At 33.1% G+C, this 25,031-nt stretch overlaps 1 protein-coding gene and 1 long non-coding RNA gene across 2 annotated transcripts; one reads left to right on the plus strand and one right to left on the minus strand.

Annotated features, from left to right (window-relative positions):
- Positions 1-3,995: 3,995 nt before the first annotated feature.
- On the minus strand, positions 3,996-7,259 carry LOC133800927 (uncharacterized). The gene is made up of 3 exons (XR_009876658.1): positions 6,897-7,259; positions 6,597-6,806; positions 3,996-4,320 (listed from the first exon to the last, which is right to left on the minus strand). It is a non-coding gene; the product is annotated as an uncharacterized LOC133800927 (long non-coding RNA).
- An 8,933-nt stretch (positions 7,260-16,192) lies between these two features.
- Positions 16,193-23,059, plus strand: LOC133799649 (probable phospholipid-transporting ATPase 4). Its single transcript, XM_062237647.1, has 11 exons — positions 16,193-16,627; positions 17,937-19,384; positions 19,460-19,570; positions 19,735-20,011; positions 20,311-20,399; positions 20,521-20,605; positions 20,887-21,096; positions 21,258-21,323; positions 21,753-21,851; positions 21,945-22,136; positions 22,319-23,059. Exons 1-11 carry the CDS (start codon positions 16,193-16,195, stop codon positions 22,994-22,996), a joined length of 3,690 nt encoding a protein of 1,229 aa, XP_062093631.1. The 3' UTR covers positions 22,997-23,059.
- Positions 23,060-25,031: the final 1,972 nt, after the last annotated feature.

Consider the following 25,031-nt stretch of genomic DNA (forward strand, 5'->3'; position numbering starts at 1 on the left):
CGTCTATATTATAGTAATACTGCATTAGGAAAAAAAATATTAGATAACTTGTAAATAATGGAATTAAATAATGAAAAGTACAAGATTTGTAATTTTTTTACCCTCATACGATCAAGCACTTGATCCTTAAACTGTTCAGGTACATCAGCAAAATCCAAATAATGCCCCGGACACAACATGGAAACTAGAGTTCCCAACATGCGAATAAAAGCTTGATCCTCCTGTCCAACCACTTTGTTGGTCACAGGATCAAGCTCTAGATCCAATGGTTTCCCAGCTTTTTTCCTTCGTTCTTCAAGAACATTATTACTAGCAAGGCCACGACCTTTTCTTCTCGTCGACGGAGCTTTAAAATTTATTAACAATAATCAGTATTAGTATTGATGTTATATTTATCTAACAATATAATTTCTAAAAATAATTTTGATATGCAATATTTAACCCGACTCGCAAGATGTTGGTACCCTAGAAGGATCTGGCGGGTCTTGACCCCCACCATCTCCGCCATGATAAGTAGCTATATCAGCTGACATTATACTTCAGTTTAAAATTTATTAGTTAGTAATTAGCATTAAATAGAAGTATATCACATCGAATTCATAATAATAATAATTACAAAAAAAAATTCATTATATTTAAATATATAGTTCTGTTACACAAATAGAAAAAACTAAACAGAGTAATCACTATCATTTCCATCAGTAATCAGAGATACATTTTCATCTTCACAAAGCTCAAAAATCTTATATTATAATTACAAAAAAACACTTCATTATATTTAAATACATAGTTCTGTTACACAAATAGAAAAAAACTAAACAGAGTAATCACTGTCATTTCCATCAGTAATCGGAGACACATTTTCATCTTCACAAAGTTCAACAACCAATTCATCTTCTGCATCTGCAACGTCCTCATGTTCTGACATATCAGCTTCGTCGTCACCATCTTCATCAGCTCCAACATATGCAGCAGGTTGATCAGATTGCATAATCAACTCTCCGAGGTCCACAGTCAACAAAAAATTTGATGAACTTGTTTCATGTACAACATCAATAACATCATTAACCTCATCAGAATTGTCCTTAATGTCCCAAATCTGTCGATGATTCACATCTTCTACAACTTTCCAATCACGACCTCTAAGTAAATCATCGAGATAGAAAACTTTCTTAGCTTGAGTAGCAAGTATGTACGGCTCATCTTTGTACCATTCACCATTGACGTTTATACTGGTGACATTATTTTCAATGACTGTTTTCTTCATTCTTGGATTTGTATTAAACCATTTGCACCGAAATAATGCCACTGAATATGCACCAGTGAAAGAAAGTATCACCACTTCTTCAAGCGTACCGTAAAAATTAAAACCTTCTGTTCCGGCAGCAGACACTCCACTATTCTGTGTGGTGCGCTTTTTGTCTCGATCGTGTGCAATAAATCGAACACCATTGACTATACAACCTTGGTAAAAGGTTGACAAATGATCTGACCCAGATGCTAAAGCTAACAGTTCATCACCGTTATCCAAAGACCCAAGCTTGTGCAGGTCATATATCTAAATACATAGAATGATATTAGATTCACAAAATATATCATTAATAAAATCACTGTTCAAAGTTCAAAGTTCAAAGCTACATTTTTATGAAACCACGAACGGAAATTTTTCCTATGCAAACGATCATGATCACCATCTGGGTATTTTTGTTTAATCTCTTGTAGGTGTTCGCTGTTAATTAGAATAGTGTTACGATTCTTGATAACAAAAAAAATGATAATAACCACACATGTTCTAATTTATAAGAGAATAAACTTACTCTAAATAAGGCTCAATTTCAGGAGAATTCTCAAGTATGAACCACTCAGCTATTTCACGAGTCTTATGATCGAGAGTCTTCAAAGTTCCCTTTGTGAGTGGACGACATTGAGATTGGAAAACTGCAAGATTTCGTGGGATATAAGTTGCATCTTCATTTCGATCAAGACGGTTAAATCTTGTTTCAATGCCTTTGAAATACATTGAACAAAAGGTCAAAGCCTCGTCTGCAACATAGCCTTCGGCGATCGACCCTTCAGGGCGAGCTTTATTTCCCACATAATTCTTTCATTTTTTCATGTATCTTTCAAAAGGATACATCCACCTCATAAATACCGGACCACCCAATATTGCTTCTTCTGGCAAATGCAATACCAAATGAATCATTATGTCAAAAAAAGCTGGAGGAAAAATGAACTCTGTCTTGCACAATATCTGAATAAGATCATTTTGTGCTTCCTCCATATCTTTAACACTTAAAGTCCTCGAACATATTTGCCTGAAGAAATTGCACAATTCTGCAATAGTGGTCGATATAGATTTTGGAAGAAACTTACGAACACCGAGAGAAAGTAATCGTTGCATTATCACATGACAATCGTGTGACTTCAACCCAAGAATATTTGTATCATTCTCGGACACTTTCTTCTTCAAATTTGAACAAAAACCATCTGGAAATCTAACTCTTTTTATAAACTGACAAAACTGTTGCCTCTGCGCCGGAGTTAACACATAAGGAGCGTGCGGCTTCATCAGCTTCCCATTCTCATCTTCATAAATCCACAATGATTCTCTCACACCCATCTTTTTCAAATCATGTCTGGCATTAGTGATGTCCTTAGATTTATCACTGTCTAAGATGGTGCCAAGGAGACTATCACACACATTCTTCTCAACATGCATGACATCTATATTGTGTTTTAATTTGTTTGTACACCAATACTCAAGCTCGTAAAAAATACTTTTTTTCCTCCAATTGCCTTCATCTACTCCTCTTTTACGTTTCACACCCCCAAACTGGACATGTTTTCCTGGAACTTGCGCTGCAAGAGCATTAACTTGTTCTAGTATATCCTCACAAGTAAACCGTCTCGGAGGACGTCTTCTCTCAACTTCTCCATCGAACTCTTTGTCTCTTCTCATTCGATGAGTACTTGGCAAGAATCTTCTGTGACCAATGTAACGCCCTACTTCCTTAGAGCTGTTACTAAGTGATTTTTAAGACAAAACAGTGTGCAATGAACTCGCTAACCGAGGTTTTGAGACAAAAGTGTGACTAATTAAAATTTAAGGTTGTAATCTTAGAAAATGCGTCGTTTCATTTAAAACTGCTAGTATTAAACATTTGGGATCCCAAAATAAGGTCTGAAAACTATTTACATCTTGAAATAAGTTTACAGTTGATAAATCATAAAATCATAGATTATTACAGCCATTTTTCAAATAAACCCCCAACCAAAGCAGTCGGGCAGGCCAAACATGTACGCGTCGCTTCACGCTCTCCGTACTCATGGTTGGTTGACTCAGCCATTGCCCTTACCTGCAACACAGAGCACCCGTGAGCCGAAGCCCAGCAAGAAAACTCATGCAGAACATAACATATGCAAATAATAATATCACTGGCATAATTCACTGATAAATAGGAAAACCATCATAATAAACAAGTACGGCCGTGCCGCCCCCGAGGCCTTACCAAAGCCTGGGGTTTCGGTTCTCACCGCGAGGATAACTCATGTATCCCTTGGGTCCCACCCTGAATATAAGCATCCCATGTGCTGTGTGTTACTTTCGGCCCCACGGCCGTACCCAGCCTACGCCGCACTCGGCCCTTGCCGTTCATTTCATCATAACCACACATAGCATAAATCAAGCAGCATTCAAACAAATGCTAATTCAATTAAATCTGCACCCTAACATGTAATGCATTATAGGGCCACGCCCGTCAATCATCTCATCATGCAACATGCAATATAGGGCCGTGCCCCGCAATCACACTATGGGCCCACGCCCCATCCTACGGGTGTTATAGTTTTCTTACCTGACAATTCGATAGTTAAAATCACCTGACTCCTTGAGCACGATCCCACACGAGCCTTAGCGCACACCTAGGCACAAACATAGGTCAAAGTCAACACCGAACCCCAAGTCTGAAAACCTAGCCTCGGGACCAATCCCGAGCCCCCCCCCCCCCCCCCCCCAGGAAGTCCTAGATCCACAAAACAAGGTGGCGGAGTCGAACCCCGAACCCTAGGTCAAAATCCTCACAAATAGCCCAAAAACCCCATTCTGGGCGCAGGGTAGCGCTACAGCGCTCAAAAGAGAGCGCTATAGCACTACAAGCAGAATCAGCACCTCCCCAGAAAGAAGGCCTAGCGCTACAGCGCCCAAAGACTAGCGCTGTAGCGCTAGTTGCAGGCAACCAAAACCAAAAATCGCTTCTTGCGATTTTCTTCTCTCATTTCAACTCCAAACTTGTCCAAGTCTTTCCCAAGCCCAAAAAAAAACTTATTGTAACGCCCTAGGTACCCCAGAACAGTTACGGAGAACGGTGAACCAGAAATTTGACTCGCTACCCGAGTCCTTTGGCTAAAAACGTGATCTAAGTGTTATTATCAGGTTAAGGTGGAAAACCAGTAAAAGGAAAGGGTACATTTCATTAAGTAAATAAACTGCTCATGAGCCTTTCAAAATGTTTACAAGTAGTTCGTAATACAAAAGAGTCGCTACAGTTCCAAATTTACAATTCCCGCCGGCCTAAGCGGGAAAAATAGGGTAAACCCCTAGTCCCTCTGAGAACTCCTTGACCGTGGCGGTCAAGCGGCCCTGTATGTACATCACATCGCCCAAGCTCTCCACTCAAGGCTAGCCAAGCTTTTCCTTTCCTTTACCTGCACCACGTAGCACCCATGAGCCAAGGCCCAGCAAGAAAACACAATAAGATACGGTATAATATCAACAACGATCATAATAATCATCCAGGACTATCAGTCCAACAGATAGGTGACAATAGCCAAAAGTCACAGTAATGAGAAACGCTCCCTCTAGCCATGTGACGATAGGGTCACCAGGGCTTAATCGATAAGTGTCTCACTCATAAGTTTGTTCAGGACAGGTGCATGGTGATTGGTCACCAACATAACCTTCCTCACGACTCTAGAGTCGAAACTGTGGACAACGTCCCTTAGCCACGTGACAAATGGTCACCGGGGTCATATACCTTGGCTATAGTCATCTGGTCGTAGACCAGGCAAGCGCTTATAAGTTCATCGGCCTTAGGGCCGGTCCCGCATTAATGCCATAGAGCCATTCAATGCGTGATCATCGACTTTAGAGTCGGTCCCTGACTAGTCAGTGTCTTAAACAGGTGATTAGCAATCATTAGCATTTGATATGCAATCCACATTCACATATAACAAACAACATGCCTCAATATCAAACCATGCATGTCATATACCTGTACAGGGTGCAACTGTGTCCATACACTGTTTTCTTACCTCAAGTTTGAGCGAGAAGTATGATAAAGACGACCCCTGAGAACGATCGATCTTTTAGCTCCTTAGCGGTTACCTAATCACAACCAATTATAACCTCCATTAATGAGAATCCACAATAATAGGGTCTTAACCTAAGCACCACCCTCGGGACCTCGAAACATGCCCACACGGTGAGTAGAATCGATCCCGGGCCTTAAGGATTGAAACCCCAAGTCAAAAACCCTTAAAAACACTCAAAACGGGGTTTGGAAGGAACAGGGTAGCGCTACAGCGCTCAACCCCTAGCGCTACAGCGCTATACTCAGAACCGCCCAAGTGCCAGAAACCCTCCTGAGGAGCGCTATAGCGCCCTAGGGTGGGCGCTGTAGCGCTACCTCCAGCCCAGAACACCCATGAACCGACCTTCTTCATCTCCTTCGATTCTAACTCGATTCCCAAGCTTCCAAAGCCTATTCTTGATGCCAAATGAACCCAAAAACCATCCCAACACATCCCAAACATCACAAGCATGGGAACCCTAGCCAAAACTCCCAACAAAACCCATGAATTCACCCTAAACATTTCAGCTGCAAAACAAAACTAAAACAGAGCAAACCAGAAAAACTATGGTTAGAAACTTACCCAAAGCTTGGCTTATGAAGCTCTTCAATGATGGAACACACTCCCAAACTCCCAAGGCTTGCTTCCCAAGCTAGAATCCTCAAAGTTGGCTCAAAAACCACAAAGAACAGAGAGAAAAAGAAAGTACGGGAGAACTCTCAAAGATGCTCTGTTTTTCCATCACCTTTTCAGCTAAGTAAGGTTATATCTATCCTAGGGGTGAAATGACCATTTTACCCCTAGGTCAATTAATGGTTTCTAAAGACTCCCAAGGGCATTTTTGGTACTTTCCTCCTAACTCATTAATCATAATTAACGCTCTCCAATTCCCGTTATTCTCAATAATCTCAAACACCAACAGTTCACATCCCGTTACCCTTTATTTCCCGGTAACGCTCTAATCATCAAAATCACCCCGAGACTCAACCCAAGTCCCGACACTTAATCCCGTTGTGACTAAACCGCTAATCAATAATCTACGATCGTCTCATGTCGAACAGCTCGAACAAACCCACATCATAATGTGGTCTCAACATATATCATTGACATGCATACAATTAACATTATATTATAATATAATTCTCATAAACGTACATAAACACGTTTAACAACATAATTAAGCAATTATGGCCCTCCCGGCCTACTAATCCAGCCGTTAAACCACATTAGGGAATCTGGGGCATTACACTTATACACACCTCACACTCATCCCAAGCATCCCAAGAACTCAATCCCAAGCTCAAGCAACCCAACAACTCAAAATCTACCATGAACAACCCTAAACCAGAAATTCATGTAAACCACAAAGATAGAGTCTTAGAAATCATACCATTAATGCAATTTCGACCTTGATTCAACCCTAGGCCTCCTTAGCTTGATCATCATCAAAGCTTGACCTGCTTTTCCCCAAAAGTCCCATCCATTTAGCTCAAAACACACAGCTCAAAACCAGTAAAGCCCTAAAGCTGAAATCCTCAAGAACTTACCTCAAGTTTCAGATGTTCTTGCTAATCCTTGCCAAGTCTTCAAGTGTAACCTTAAGATTCTTGATGCTCAGCCTATCCTAGCTCCCCACTGAACTTGACCTCAAGAAAAATGAAGAGAAGAGGTGCTAGAACCCCCAAACCGATCCCTTAGAAAACCCATCAGTTTTCTCTCTTTTCTTTCTTTCCTTTTTCCTTTCTTTTTCAGCCCCTTTACTCTATTCTACAAAATCCACTAAGTGTATAAAGCCTCATTTATTCTATCTTCAAAAGCCAATTGACCAAAATGCCCTCCCTATTAATTCTAAACCCTTTTACCCAAGTAGGGCCATTTTAGTCATTTACCCAATTCCCGATAATCCTCAAGTGTCTTTAATATTTTCCCGTTGCTTCCCAATACCTGATAAATCACCAAATAATTATCCCCCATCATCAAAATAAATCTCAATCTATTTCTCTGAATTCCTGTTTATACCCCCAGGCTCGCCCCGAGCCGGGTATAAATTCCCGCTAAGACTTTCCGCTAGCCTGCTCACTGGGATCGCCTCGAGTCACAAATCACTGATACACCCACATACCACTGTGGTCTCAACAATCATCACATATCGATGCAGTTATGCCCAACATGGCCAAAATTACAATTATGCCCTTCTAACACGATCCGGGCCTACATGCATACTAACATACATAGTCATGCATCTCAGATAAACAAATGGTCATATAACATGCTTTAAATCATAACCATGCATTTAAATCATTAAAATCACACATAAATCCCATCATGCCCTCCTGGCACGCTAATCAAGGCCCTCAAGCCTTATTAGCGGATTTGGGTCGTTACAACCAACGTAAGAAGTCTTACCGATCACTCGGATGGAAGTTGTGTCCTCATTACACGTAGGACAAGCTTTGTATCCCTGACCACTCCATCCAGACAAACTACTGCGAGCTGGAAAATCGTTCACTGTCCACAAAAGGGCTGCCCGCATCTTGAACATCCTGTTGGTCATACTATCTCTTGTATCAACTCCGTTAACCCACAGATCCTTCAACTCATCCACCAATGGTCTCAGAAATACATCCATGTCCTTACTGAGTGATTTTGGCTCAGGAATAAGGAGGGTCAACATGAAATAATTGTCTTTCATGCACAACCAAGGTGGCAGATTATAGTTTGCCAACACCACAGGCCACATGTTGTATGCAAGATTCATGTTGCCAAATGGATTAAATCCATCAGCAGCTAAGCCCAGACGAACATTTCTGGGATCCCTTGAAAAATCAGGATGCTTGGCATCAAAGTCCTTCCACGCAGAGCCGTCCACCGGGTGTCGCATCACCCCTTCATCTTTTGATTTCCCGGCGTGATGCCATATCATGTGTTTTGCTGTAATCCTTGAACTGTATAATCTTTTCAACCGAGGGGTCAACAGAAAGTAACGCATCACCTTGTGTGGCACTTTTTTTCCTTTCGTCATTTCGGAAGTAATCCATCTACTACTTCCGCATACTGGACATGTCTCTTTAGATGCATGCTCATTGTAAAATAAGCAGCAATCATACTGACACACATGAATGGACTCGTATCCCAACCCTAATTTTTTCAATCTCTTTTTCGCCTCGTAGTACGATCCGGGGATTTTGTTCTCCTTAGGAAATGCAAGCTTTAACAACTTCAGCAATTCATCAAATATGTTGTTAGGCATCTTCCCTCTAACTTTTAGATGCAATAACTTTGCTAAAAAGTTCAGGGATGAAATCCAAGCACAGCCAGGATACAACTTAGCTTCAATCTCCTCAAATAACTCGTCATAATACTGACTCCCACCGGGATCCCTTTCTACTTCCTCAGTTGTCGGTAAAAGGAAGTCTTCCACAACTTGAATCATCTCATCGTCTTCATTCTCATCAACCACCTCATCAGCAACAATTTCTTCCACCTCACCATGAAAAATCCACTTATCATAAGCTTGATGAAAACCCCTATCGAATACATGTGCCCGAACTACATCCAAAGATTCAAATCTATTATTATTGCATCTTACACACGGGCACCTAATTCTTCCATCAGAATCTTTATGTTCCGACGCCATCCTCAAAAAAGCTTGCAGACCATTCCAATATTCTTGACAACCACGATTTCTCAATGTTGTCCAAGTCTTGTCAATCGCCATCTAAAGTGTTATAAGAGTGTGAGTTTTAGTAATGTGAATAGAAATGGATAACAAAGGAGATTTGTTATCATTTTTGAAATCTTATGCAATATTATAATATCTTATGCTATTTTATGATGTTTTATTTGATAATGTTATTTATAAACAAATTAATTTTTTTTTCCTAAACTAATTTATTATTTATTAAAATTTTATTAAATATTATATCTAACTTTTATTATTTAATTAATTACATTATTATAAATTAATTAAAAAATAAATTATTATTTATTCTTAATTTTTTAAACTTTTATTAAATATACTTATCAATTTCTATATTCATGTAATTTATAAATTATTATTTATTCATAATTTTTTAATTTGTAATAATAATAATAATAATTTTATAAATTAATTATTATTTGACTTTAAGACTAATTTATATTTTTAAATAATTAGATAAATTTTATTAATAATATTTTAAACTTATCATTTATGTGCCGATATCCATGTAATTGATGGTTGTAGTCAACAACCATCAATCACAAACATACCAAGACTAAGAAAATAAATTAACTACTAATTAATTTTTTTGTTCTATTTTTACAAATAATAATAATAATAATAATAATAATATATGTTCAAGCAAAAAGGAGAAAAAAGAACAAAATAACATGATAATATGCACTTATTGTTGTTTTTTTTTCTATACTCACTTTTTTTATTAAATAAACTATCTTAAATTTGTTTCAAAAAATTTCACAATCTAAACAAAATTAGTTTCTCTATTAAAAATATCAAGTTGCGGTGAAAGTTAGTTAGTAGTATAAAAGCTTTCACTTATTTGACTAAATACATTTTTTTTTTGACAAAAATTAATAAGTAGTTCAAAAAATTTGGTGTGGCCGCTAATAATGGCAATGGAGTAACACAGACGTGATATAATTAGTTTGTTTCAATTTTAATTTAAAAATAATTACAAATTTTTTTAAAATAAAAAATAATTCAAAATTTATTACTAAAATTTAAAAATGATTTAAACATTAAAAAAATATTTTAAAATTTAAATTAATTTTAATTGAATTTGTATATTTTTCTAGCACTTAGTTTAATTAATATTATATAATTAAGAAAATGGTGATAAAGAAAATATGGGTGCTAATAATCTGATTGATCAAGTTTAAATCTTCTTTATTCAATATTAACAAAAACACTATATTTTACTTAATAATAAATCATCTATTATTATATTTTATAAATTAATTTAAATTATCACTTAAATTTTGTTTTTAACCAAAACAGTCCTATAATTATTTACATACCAAGATTAAAAAATAAAGTAAGAACAAACACATATATCTTAACAATAGATGTCAAGATTTACATACCAAGGATACTAACTAAAGGACTCAAAACTCAAATATTATACACTAAACAAATACAAAATAAATTATTCAAAAAATACAAAAGATATTAATTACAAAAAATATATCCACACCTGTTGAGGGTGTGCCAAGGTCGTGTGTGTGTCGGGGTCGTGGGTGTGTCGCTGTCCTGATAAAAAAAAATTAATACCAAAAGATACACGAAAAAAATTCAAACCAAAATAATATAAAACTAAGTATAAAAAAAATGCAATATGTTGGTTAGGCATTACATTGCAAATAAGTATAAAATACACCATTGAAGATGATTAAAGCAGAGAGCACAAAAGTAGCTAGCATAAAACAAGTGTTTCTATACCACTTACAACAATGACATACACAAGTATATTTATTTTAGTCAATTTATTAATCTAACTTTTACAAGTGCTTAAAATGCATGCACTTGTTTGATTTAAATTAAAATAATAAAATCAATTACATTGAGTAACTAAATTCTAGGAATTAAGTTTATGAAAGTATAAAATATGATATGGATAAGTTACATAAAAAAATATAAAGAAATTTATTATTGTTGATATAAATGAAAGCTACCAACAAATATATGAAATAAAAACTTCACATGAATAGAAATTAAATTATTTATTTAGATAATATTATATCAAACTTTTATTATTTAATTCATTAAATTATTAAAAATTAATCAAAATTAAATTATTATTTAAATAATTATTTATTCTTAATTTTTTCTACTTTTATTAAATATTATTATCAATTTCTATATACACGTAATTTATAACTATTTAATATTAGATAATATTATTCAATAAACAAATTAAATTAAATTATTTATTTAGATAATATTATATCAAACTTTTATTATTTAATTCATTAAATTATTAAAAATTAATCAAAAAATAAGCTATTATTTATATAATTATTTATTCATAATTTTTTATACTTTTATTAAATATAATTATCAATTTCTATATTCATGTAATTTATAACTATTTAATATTGGATAATGTTATTCAATAAACAAATTAAATTATATAATTTAATTAGATATTATTTAATTAATTAAATTAATAAAAAATAATTAAAAATAAATTATTATTTATTCATAATTTTTTATAATTTTATTAAATATAATTATCAATTTTTATATTAATGTAATTTATATTAAACAATATTATTCAATAAACAAATTAAATTAAATTATTTAATTAAATAATAATATATCAAACTTTTATAATTTAATAAATTAAATTATGAAAAATTAATCAAAAATTAAATTATTATTTATATAATTATTTATTCTTAATTTTTTTATACTTTTATTAAATATTATTATCAATTTCTATATTCATGTAATTTATATTTAACAATATTATTCAATAAAAAAATTAAATTAAATTATTTATTTAGATAATATTATATCAAACTTTTATTATTTAATTCATTAAATTATTAAAAATTAATCAACAAATAATTTATTATATATATAATTATTTATTCTTAATTTTTTATACTTTTATGAAATATAATTATCAATTTCTATATTTATTCTTAATTTTTTATACTTTTATGAAATATAATTAATATTTCCACAATACAATATTTAAAACCTTATACACAAAATTTACAGATAATAATCTAATACACATAAAGTCTAAAGTAGAAGAAACAAATAACTTTCATCTATATTCTTCATTTTTCTCTTTTTCAATTTCTTGGTCTTCAATGAAACCTTCCATGTCATGTATGGATGCAAAATAAAAAAAATCACAAACTTAAACAAATTAAGCATAAAATCAAGTCACAAACTTAAACAACTAATTGCTAAATTTTTAAATAATTTGACAAAGTTACATAGTTAAAAAATTATCTACAACCACAAAATAAAATTAATGTCATAAAAAATCATTACATTATATTTTCTGTATAAAACAAGTTCAATACAGAGACTCAGAAAATTGCTACAAAAAATTGCCCCAACCCCAACCGCGAACCCTACCAACCTCATCACTCAGCCACAACCCCAACCTCGAAACCTCCTCACATCACAACCCCAAACCCATGCCCCCGGTCCACCCACAATCTCAACCCCCCGACCTTAAACAACACACACAATCTCAATCCAAAAGCTTTTTTTTTTCCTGTCTTCTTTTTGTAAATATAATGCAAGAGATAGGAGAATAAGACCTTTCCTAAATCTCTCAATAGCTGTCTCACTAACATATATGAGCAAAATTTTTAAAAATATCTAAGAAGCACCAAATAAAAAATCTAACACTAATACGTGGAACAAGAAATATGAACGTAAAAAGTAGGCAAATATCAACACATTTTCCATGGCAAAAGCAATCATTATTAATAATATTAATCAATATTAGCATTTTTTACAAATAATAATAATAATAATAAAAGAATCTGTTCAAATAATAATCTCAGAGATTTAAAATATAAATTAACAAATTAATCTGAGAATTAGAATATGAAAATGGAGTTTGCTTGCTTACATTTGTAGAAAGCAGCTAAACCAGAGAGAATCAGATTGCAGTGCAAGCAGAGAGCCCTGAACCTGGACATATTTGACAGAGAAAGCAAGAACAGAGACAATGAGACTAAGAATGATTAAGAGAAGATGTAAGATTCAGAATCATATTGAAGAACTCAACGAAGAAGAAAATGGTTTAAGTTTTCTCAAGAAACTTACTTGTCTCAGATGTTTTTCTCTGCAACTGTGAAGAAACGTTGGAGATGAAGAAGAGAGAATGGTTGAAGAAGGGATGCGAGACGCGAGGAAGAAGAAGGGATGCGTGGAAAATTTAAACTGCTCAAGAGCATTAGCGGCAGGGCCCGCCGCTATTATTAGTCCCCGCGGCTAATATTATTATTAGCGGCGGGTAGTCCGCGGCTAATAACAGTAATTACCCGCCGCTAATATTATTAGCGGCTGGCCGTCCGCGGCTAATAATAGTAAATACCCGCGGCTAATATTATTAGCGGCGGGTAGTCCGCGACTAATAATAGTGATTATCCGCCGCTAATAATAAATGAAAAATTCCCGGGCTTTTTTATTATGGGTATTGGCGGCGGACTGTCCGCCGCTAATAATCGTATATCCGCCGCTAATAAAATATAGATATCCATATTTATATTTTACTTTTATTAAATATTATTAGCGGCGGAATATCCTAGTCCGCCGCTAATAACCTCTACAATGGCGGCGGACTAAGCCCGCCGCTAATGACCTCGCCGCAACTACCTGCATTTGTTGTAGTGTTAATTTGTTTACTATTAGATATACATGAAAATAAATAAAGATCCTGTATAAGCTAATCCAACATGAACATCCCTACTTTTCTCACCAAAATTAAACTTTAGGTAGATTTGATGCCTTTTTCCTTTTTTTTAAATAAATTGTTTTATTTCAATGTATTTAGTTTAACACACATAAAATTATTTGTTAAAAAAAACACACGTAAAACTATACTAAAAAATGAAGAATATGTATTTTTTGATATATTATTATTGTTTTAGTAGAAAATATATAACATTAAATAAGAAACGTATTACGTTGTATTGTATTGTATTATAATGAAATGTATTTTAAAACATATTTTTATATAATACTATGTTTGATATTGATTTGTATTTACATATAAATATATAATATTTTAGTAAAAATCATTACTAGACATAGTAGTATATAAAAATATGCTATGAAACACAATTCATTATAATATAACACAATACTACATAATATGAGATACCAAACGTATGTATATGGTGGAGAATAATTTATTTATTTATTTTTATTTAGAAAATATGAAAAGAAATTTTAAAATTTTACTAGAAATTCCTTTAAAAAGTAGAGAGGTATGAGTGTTGGTTTTCGAGGAAGGTTCTCCAGGTGGTTTCCAACTGGCTGGGTACATTAGTTTGGCCTGAGAATTATCAGAAATGGTGTAGCTGGCAAAATGAACCCAGGAAAGATATCTTGTCCAAGGTTGTTTGAGCTTCACTAGCTGCCTCAGTGTACTTCATATGGATTAACAGGAACAAGTGCTGGCTGGAGAGTAGTTGTTATTCTGTGGTTTTTGTTGCTGATCTCATAAGAGATTCAGTTAAGGCTAGAGTTCATAACTTTAGTCATAGATGTACAAAATTGACTTTAAGGGAGAAAATGATGCTTCAATTTTTTCTCTAGTTTGTTGTTGAGGGAGAGTTGATTTCTCCGGCCTTTGTTTGTACTGTTGGTTGATCAATATAATTTTCATTTCTTGATCAAAAAAAAAAAAAAAAAAAAGTAAAGAGGTAAAAATAAAGAGTGTAGTTATTTAATACATTAAGGTGTCCAATACCATATAAGATGACACTTTATGATTGGTTAGTGATATCCCATAATACTTATTAAATTAAAATATTTGAGACTCGATATTGAATTACACCAATAACAGTATATCACCTCTTTGTAGTGTGCGGAAACCATTGTACCCTTAACAATTTTAAAAAAAAAATAAATAGGAATCACTTTCTAATAAATTACACAAGTCTTAGGCATGGTACTAAGATAATAATGCGCTTAATGCATATACAAATTTAATTAGTGACCAAATGGAGCTTCTCAATTTGTTTTTCATTAATATTTTTTATTTTATTTTCCAATACTGTCCAAAATCAACTAAAAAATAACAAGTAATGCGAAAATTTAGGTTATGTTTGGTAAAATTTTTGTTTTTGAATTTTTTAAATACAGAAATAAAAATATTTATTTTTATTTCTTTATTTTTAAAAAATAAAAATATGTTTGGTAACTATTTTTTTTTTAAATAAAAAATAATAAATTTGTTTGATAACTTTTATTTTTATTTTTTGTTTAACAATATAAAATTAGGTGTTGATTTGAAGAACAGAAAAAAAAAAAAGTTAAAAGCGGTTTAAAAAAATTTTAAAAGTGAAAAAATTAAATTTAATAAATTTAATAAATTTTATTTAAAATTCTTAAAAATAATAAATAAAAATAAGGTTATCAAATATTATTTTATATTAAATTATCAAAATTTTAATTAATTAAATAAAAAATTAATTTTTTAAGTATTACCAAACATCACCTTAATAATATAAAATCCATGGTAAAACGATGGCTTCGTAACTGGCCCGATATTTTGTTCTAGCACTAGGTTGTACTTGTTTTGAATTGAAAGCACGTTCGAGGAGTACTAATTGTCAGTAATGTTTCAATACAGGCAATCAAATTTACAAAAAGATTAAGTTAATTAAACATGCTTTTATTTCTTTTTTTAAAAGAAAAAATTAAAAAACTTTGTATTAGGAGAATTTTTGTGATTTACCCGTGCAAATGCAGAAGGGTAGGCCTGCTTTTCGATCCAAGGAAAGTCCAAAACCTCCGCATTGGAAGTTTCTCTCTTTTGTACGAACTCAAAGCCAGAAAGCCGGATCACATCATGCTATCAAATTTTTATTAATTGTTTCCTTAAAATATACATTAAAATAAAAAGGTACAGCACAAAAGACAGTACTACATCTAAACTGCTTTATTTATTTGTCTCCATATTTTTTTTAACGTCCAACAACCATTATTTATTAAACCAATGTATATATGTATATTTATATATTAACAACCCATTTCTAAAACCGTTGTTTACTCAACAAGTCAACACTATCATCAGAAGATCATATATATTTCTATGTTCGTAATCATTACATTCTGGATCATGATCATATAAAATCATCAATGGCGGGATCATCTTCATCAACCAAAAGAAATAATAACAAGTTGATAAAGTGGAGCAAACTCTACTCCTTCTCATGCACCAGACCTTCGGCAAACGACGAAAACGACAACAATAGCTCGTCAGTCGTTTTGAGTTGTCGTCCGGGGTTTTCGCGGCTCGTCTTCTGCAATGAACCTCAACGGCACTGGGTGAAGCCGTACAAGTACGGTAAAAACGACTTGTCGACGACTAAATACAATGTCGTTAGCTTCCTTCCCAAGGCCATGTTCGAACAGTTCCGGCGAGTGGCGAATCTCTACTTTCTTCTGGCGGCGGCTTTGTCGCTGACGCCGTTTTCTCCGTTTGACCCCGTTAGTTTGATCGCTCCTTTGGTTTTCGTAGTTGGGGTTAGTATGCTTAAAGAGGCTGTCGAAGATTGGCACAGATTTTTACAGGTAATTATCACTTATTTTCACTTGAATTATATTTAGGGGCACATTTAATATTATTAAATCGGCAAATTATTCCTCAGTTTGTTATTTCTGAAAATTATAATGATAATGGTGGTTTTTTGTTCAGATCTTGCGTGTCTATTTAAGTTATTAGATAATTATTATATAAACCCTGGTAAAGACTAAAGAATCATGACATTGTTTTGTGTGAAAATTTCCCGGTATTTTTTTTCATATATTAATAATTTAACTAATTAGACATATATATTTTCGACCTGTTTGAGATTAAATGAAGATATTTATATTTATATCAAATAAATGTTAGGATTGTGATTCCTTAAACTTTTTTGGATTTTTTTTAATTTTTAATTATTTAGAGAGTTTTATCCCCTTAAAATGGTTTTTAAATTTATACAAAAATAAATAAATAAAAATTATATTAAAAACACATTTTGGTAAACAAAATTTACACCTTTTTTTATCATGTATTTTTCCTTTTTACCTATTTCCAACAAATTATTTTTTGGACTTTGAATTTTATAAAATGATTTAAATAGACTTCAAAACTCAATTTTGATAAAAAAAATTGAACTAAAATAAAAAATAATTGACCAAATTAACACTTCATAACAAAATTTCTAACCTTTAAAAAAAAATTCAGAATAAAAATAATCATTCTGCCTAATAACTGTATTGCTATATTCAATTTTTTCTTCGTTAAAATTGAGTTTAGGAGTCAATTTAAACCATTTTATAAAACATAGGGTCCAAAAAATAATTTATTAAAATACAGATTACTAGACAAATCACAAGGCCCAAAAATGTATATACAAAAAAATGCTGGTTTATTTCTTGTAATAATTAGCTGAAAGTTTATTAAGAAAGGTTTTATTTTTCTTGTTAGTAAAACGGCTTCTTAATTTGCCAAAAAAAAAAAAACTTCTTAAAAAACATTTTAATTGGTGTTCTCAATACTTATAATAAATAAAATAAGTGCCACTTCTAAAGTTTGCTAGTGAGAGTATTTGCAGAAAATTAATTTCAAGAGTTTTCTGACATAAAATTCTACTACATGCAAATGCTGTTTATGCTAGCTTGTTCATGATCAGTTGTCAGTGCAACTTTTGATTGCCTTCTTGACTGTATACATATCATTATATAATATCTACATGTGTGTGTATATATTTATAGCATATCATATGCAAATCTACTAGTGATCTAGTGACATGTATTGATCCTTATTTGTATATTTCAACTTATATGTAATTAATAAAAGACTCCGTACGTTTTCCTTTAAATTTCGTCATTGCAGGATATGAACGTGAACTCAAGAACAGTAGAGACTCACATAGGAGGAGGTACATTTGTGAACAAAGCATGGAAAGAAATGAGCGTGGGAGACATTGTTAAAGTACACAAGGATGAATACTTCCCATGTGATATTCTCTTGATATCATCCAGCTTTGAGGATGGAATTTGTTATGTAGAGACCATGAACCTTGATGGGGAGACCAATCTCAAAGTCAAAAGATGCTTAGAAGCAACACTAGGCCTCGACAAGGACCAAGAATTCAGCGATTTTCAAGCCATGATTCGTTGTGAGGATCCAAATCCTCAACTTTATACTTTTGTTGGGAACTTGGAGTTCAAAAATGAATCATTCTCATTGTCCCCTTGTCAACTTCTCTTGAGAGATTCGAAGCTTCGAAACACTGACTATATCTATGGTGTTGTGATATTTACTGGAAAAGACACCAAAGCAGCAAGAAACTCAACCATGGTTCCATCTAAGAGAAGCAAGATTGAGAGAAAGATGGATCATGTTATATATGTTCTGTTTTCATTGCTGCTTTTGATTTCGTTACTCACTGCGATTGGTTTTTCTTGGCTTCTGAAGTCTGAGATGGTTAAGTGGTGGTACCTCCGTTTAGAACAAGTTGTCAGTGATGATCTGCTTTTTAGACCATCTAGGCTTATGGTGTCTGGTTTACTTCAGTTTATAAGAGCACTCATATTATACGGCTACCTGATCCCTATTTCTCTTTATGTCTCCATTGAAGTTGTCAAAGTGTTACAAGCCATGTTAATCAATAAGGATATGGAGATGTATGATGAAGTGTCATGTAAGTCAGTTCATGCTCGAACTTCGAATTTGAATGAAGAACTAGGTCAAGTAGAAATGATACTCTCGGATAAGACAGGGACTTTGACATGTAATCAGATGGAGTTTAGGAAATGTTCAATTGCAGGAGTTTCATATGGAGGTGATACCAATGAAGTTGATCTTGAAGCATCCAGAAGAATTGAAATTGATTCTTTTCAGTTTAGTATAGATGATTTTGACACTACAAGAAGCCAAAGATTTGACTTCTCAATTGCTGATATTGGAACAGAAATGGAATTTTTAGGTGGCCAAAAGAGTATCGGAAATCCAAGTAAAGAAAACTCAGGAATGCCTTTATCTAAAAATTCTAACCTCAAGGGTTTCAACTTTTGGGATGATAGAATTATGAACAAAAAGTGGATTCATAGCTCCAATATGGATGATATAACAATGTTCTTCAGGGTCATGGCTTTGTGTCACACAGGAATACCTGTTGAAGATGAAAATAGTAATAAGCTTAAGTATGAGGCTGAGTCACCAGAAGAAGTAGCTTTCCTAATTGCTTCGCAAGAATTCGGATTCCAATTTTTTCAAAGAACACAATCCATAATACATCTCAAGGAGTTGGACCCTTCCACCAGAAAGAATGTCACTAGGTAAAGAATATCCTCTTCTTACTTTCTTATTTTGGTTTTTATAATGCCTTGACATGTGTGGAAGGTTGATTTCAGGGAATATAAGCTTTTAAATCTATTAGAGTTCAGTAGCTCAAGGAAGAGAATGTCGGTTATAGTAAGCAATGAAGATGGGCAAGTCTTTCTCCTTTGCAAAGGTGCAGATAGGTATGTAATTGATCTCAATAATAACTACCTGTATATTTGATTTTTTCCCCCTTTCTACTATTTTAGATAAAAGAAAAGCTTTTGATTGTTACTCTCTTTAGTTTAAAATGAGAAAGCTCAATGTCCTCCATTAATTTGATACCTTACATGAATTCTGCTTTCAGTATTATTTTTGATAGGCTGGCAGACCATGGTAGGAAATATCAAGAGGAAACAACCATACACCTTTCAAGCTATGCAGAAGATGGTTTTCGAACTCTAGCTTTTGCATATCGACTACTTGATGTGTTTGAGTATGAAAACTGGAACAAAATATTTACACAAGCAAAGACAACAATTGGTCCTGAAAGAGAAGAGTTACTAGATAACGCATCTGAAATGATTGAAAAAGATCTAACTTTGTTAGGAGTTGCTGCTATTGAGGACAAGCTACAAAAGGGGGTAATCTCTCTCAATTATCTATACTGAAAAATCTCATAAGATTTAGTTTCTTTTTCTCAAATTTTATATTTCGTTCTAGTATATATAATTCAGAAAAAATTATTCCACTCAAATGAAGGATTTTCCTTTTCTTCTCAATTCTTTTGGATAGAGATATAGAGATGACACCTTCTTGAACAACATTTTAATTTTATGATAACATAATTCCCTTTCTAAGGGCATATATCCATTTTTTACCATTGTATGTTATAAGAATTTAGATACAAGTGTTCACTTCTTTTTTTATATATACATACCAGGTTCCAGAATGTATAGATAAACTTGCCCAAGCAGGGATTAAAATATGGCTGCTCACTGGGGATAAGAAGGAAACAGCAATTAATATAGGGTAAAGATCACTTTTAACTACAAGTCAAGTACTTCTACTTGTGAATATTTAAACATGAGCTAAGGGTGTTGTTCATTTTTTGTTTAAGATTTTTTGTTTGCTAAATTTCCCATGTTGGCAGATTTGCATGCAGTTTACTTCGGCAGGACATGAAACAATTTCATTTGAGTTTGGGCAAAGAAACAGAAAGAAATGGCCAACTAAAGGTGAAAATTCACTTAAGAGAATTGTCTATCATAAGCTTATTTTTGCATTTGGAATCTTTCTATTCTCTTCCAAGTTCCACACAATGGACTTGTATGCATCACGAATTCTAATTTCCATTGACAGTTCAATTTGATCTGCGTAGGCATCTTTTGTTTTTGGTGTTTTTGTGGGGTTAAAATTAATTTTTTAAAAGCTAACTGTTTGGTATAATATGTGCTTAATTACACATTCAAATAGATGTGGAGTTGGTGATTACAACTTTTGTCTTTCTAGTTTTCAGGCTATGAAAGAAGACATTTTACACCAGATTGATAGTTTCTATAGAGTCATGGCAAAAGAAAATAATCTATGTACACCCTTGGCTTTGGTGGTTGATGGTAAAGCTCTTGAGATTGCCTTGAAAAGTGATGTGAAGGATCATTTCTTACAATTGGCTGTTATGTGTGCCTCTGTCATATGCTGTCGGGTTTCTCCAAAACAGAAAGCTTTGGTACGTCTACAATATTCATTCTTTGTTCTAAAATAAAATATGGACAATATCCGAGCTTGGTTTAATGCAATTTTAACCTTTCAACTATTTCCAATTTGTTTCAAGTTAATTGAATCAAACTTTATGTTTCAAGCAATGAGTTTCCTTTATGATTATTACAGATTACTAGATTAGTAAAGGAACATACTGGAAAGACAATCTTGGCAATTGGAGATGGAGCTAATGATGTTGGCATGATTCAAGAAGCTGATATTGGAGTTGGGATCAGTGGCATGGAAGGAATGCAGGTAGGCTAAAACTTCATCTATGTATGATATTGTTAGTTAATCTTCTTTATCCCATTGTAGTAATTTTCTTTAAGCATTATATCAACTCATGTATTTTGGCTTTTGAGTACTTGTTCTGCAAGGAAAATATTGAAGAAACTTAGATTTTTTTCTTTTGAAGCTTTCTATAATTACATTAATAGGATCTGCATATTCATACATGTAGTTCCACTCAAGTTTCCTAGAACCTAGACTCAAATGTATAGTATGTTTATCATATTTATCCAGTTATGAGCTGCTTGTATTCAATTTCTCTCTTGAATATGATAAATGATATAAAATATGCACCCTCAAATACTTACAAACATTTTCATGAAATATGAAATTCAGGCAGTAATGGCCAGTGACTTCTCATTGCCTCAATTCCGGTTTTTAGGGAGACTACTCATAGTTCATGGTCACTGGTGTTACAAGAGAATTTCCAAAATGGTGAGTTGTTACTTCTAACATATCTCATCAACTATATCTTTCTATTTTGTTGGAGTTCTAATATAGATTTAACATCTCCCTGTACTATTGCAGATTCTCTATTTTGTATACAAGAATATTGCATTTGGCCTCACTCTCTTCTACTTTGAATTATATACAAGTTTCTCTGGGGAAGTCTTATATGATGATTGGTTCATGACATTGTTCAATGTGATCTTGACTTCTTTGCCGGTTATATCACTAGGAGTCCTTGAGCAAGATGTTTCATCAGAAGTGTGCCTTCAGGTAAAGAGAAGTTGTCCATTTTCTTCTAGGCGGCCTGCTAATGCAATTTAAGATTCTCATTTTGGTCAAACTTCTAGCTCTCCTTTTTTTTCCATGCAACTTAATGAAGCCATGATTCGACTTTCGAATTTTAACATACAAGTCTAGTAATGAAGCTCTTATATCTTCTTTTTACAAAACAGTTTCCAGCTCTTTATCAACAAGGACAAAAGAACATACATTTCACTTGGAGTCGAATCAGTGGCTGGATACTAAATGGCGTCGTTTCTTCTCTTGTCATCTTCCTTGCCAACATCTACATCCTCTCTCCAAACGCCTTTCTAGAGAATGGATTTGTTGCTGATCTCTCACACCTAGGTACCATCACATACACCTGCATAATATGGACAGTCAATTGCCAAATATCTCTCATCATCAGCCACTTCACTTGGATCCAGCATCTTTTCATTTGGGGAAGCATCTTGTTTTGGTACACTTTCTTGTTTGTGTATGGTGCACTCCCTCCTGCCTACTCTGAAGGAGGATTTCGCCTCTTGGTGGAGTCTCTAGGAGCTTCACCATTGTATTGGATGGTCACATTGCTTGCTGTGGTTGTTTCTCTTCTTCCTTACTTTTTCCACATTGTCATCCAAAGATTGTTCTATCCCATGGATGATCATGTGCTTCAAGAGATGAAGTACTGCAACAAGGATGTTGCTGACAGTGTAATGTGGCAGAGAGAGCAAGAGAACTCCAAGAAGTCAACACAAATTGGGTTTTCTGCAAGAGTTGATGCAAGGATTCGAGATTTTACAAATAACTTACAACACAAGAAACAAGTAATATATAAATCATTAACAAAAAGCCCTTTTTTCAAATAATTGTAATATTTTGTCGATTCATTTAGGCTAAGGAGTTCCATAATTGTAATATTAGTTGACTTATTTAGTGTCTGTTGTTCCATTATGTATCCAATGTAATCTTGTCTCAATTAGTTGGCTCCTTTTTTCATCCTCCGTTCCTTGATTGAATTTTTATCTTCCAAATTAGTTTGACCATCTCCAATGTGAGATGTAAATATTGTGTTATATTTGGTACAAAAAGTCAATATATTATATATTTCGCACAATTTTTAGCATTATGCTTCAATGTACAATTGTAAAAACTGTTGTAAAATTTAATATTTCATTAATGTTAATTGGATATTTATTGAAAATATACAAAAAGTAATTATTTTTCTTTATATTTTATTGTTGATAGTATAAGATAATAATAAAATAACAAGGTAAAAAATATAGTATTTAATGCAAATAGATAAAAATAATACTAAAATAATAAAAATAGCATAAAAGTAAATAAAAAAGTGTAACATTTATGATGATGCACAATATGCACAATGTTATATTGTGTGCCAAATTTGGCACAACTTTTAGCACACCATTAGAGCAAGTTTTTTGTAAGGTGAGCTATATTTTAGCAATGTATCACCAATTTGTCACTTCATTGGAGATGTTCTTACATATATTAAACTAACATATAAGTAGTTTAAGCTTTTGACAAATATGCATACATACATTAATCATTTAATATTGTAAATAAAGAAGATATTATTCCTTATTGATCAAGTGGTTCTCTTTTTTCTTTTTTTCTACTCGGATGATAATATCATTAAGTTTTGGGGAAGAATTCATCATGTTTAAATGTCTACAAAAATTTTAAATCCAAGACATCATGTTAAAAAAAATCAATGTTAATTAATTTAAATTTATTTATTTTAATATATACTCGAATGCAAAGAGATAACGAATTACAATTTTTTACAATTATATATTAAAATGATAAACTATATAATTACAATAATAATAATAAATATTTTTTGAAAGTAAGTAAGAAATTGATAATAAGAATACTTTAAAAATTGTCAAGAAATTTCAACTTTGAGTGTCACTCTTCTTTAGGTCCAGTCACTTATAAGTGTACACTACAGACATGCAGCACTAAGCTACCTCAAACAAAATAAGATGTCATAACTCTACCATGAAGGTGGAAACTTAGAATGGGGACAACCGGTGTCCAGTGTAACATGCCAACTTTGAGGGCATGTTACAAGCTAGGTTGGTGCTCGGTCAAATGCACACGCAACGGTGCAAGCTGATGGGCATGTTGTTGCCTGGTTTGTACGATAGTGACATTTTCATAAATATATTCAATATTGCTCGAAAATGGACGGGACTGGGTAGTTCCCATACTGAAGGGTCAATGGGCGCAATGGTGCGATCAAATTTTGGAGATTCAAATAATTGGCGAGCTATGAGCTAAATATGTCTCCTAACAAAAAACCATATATGTTCCTGGTAGAAGGCTAAAAGCTCAGAAGGCTCTTTGTAGGGGGAGCACTGTTAGGAGAGAGTGAGACTACACCACCACGATAACATGAATCTACACACAATAACACTTGACTATTTGTTAAAGTTTATCTTTTAAGAAAGTATTTTCAATTTCAAGCATGGAATGTGAATCAACAATGGGCTTTGTTTCCTTTTTGTTGATGCGGTTTTTCGCCAACAATGGACTAAGAAGTCTGAAATAGATAATTAGGAGTTTTGGTAAACCGTAAGTAAATATCGCACGAGAACTTTTATGTGATTCAGTGATTCAATTGTTTGGTAAACGAGTCTATGTTCTTCTCTTTAAGATCTCTGGAAATATTATTAAGACAAATTTGGTAGAGTTTTTGCATACAAAGTTTGGTCCCAACTCCCTCGTTTTCCCATCTATTTATAGGGGTTTCATGGATGAATTCGGTAGCCGTTTGAGATATTTAAAACATATTTGTCTAAGTTAATTCTCAACCGTACAAATAAATATAATTAATACACTAACTACTTGGTAATATACCTTTACCAAGTAGGGGGT

The sequence above is a fragment of the Humulus lupulus genome, chromosome 9 (genome assembly GCF_963169125.1).
Source record: "Humulus lupulus chromosome 9, drHumLupu1.1, whole genome shotgun sequence".
Classification (NCBI taxonomy): domain Eukaryota; kingdom Viridiplantae; phylum Streptophyta; class Magnoliopsida; order Rosales; family Cannabaceae; genus Humulus; species Humulus lupulus.

Coding starts and splice junctions, on each gene's coding strand:
- LOC133799649 (XM_062237647.1), top strand. CDS start 16,193: ATGGCGGGATCATCTTCATCAACCAAAAGAAATAATAACAAGTTGATA. Junction 16,628..17,936: donor ATTGGCACAGATTTTTACAG/GTAATTATCACT, acceptor TCGTCATTGCAG/GATATGAACGTGAACTCAAG. Junction 20,606..20,886: donor AAAGAAATGGCCAACTAAAG/GTGAAAATTCAC, acceptor TCTAGTTTTCAG/GCTATGAAAGAAGACATTTT.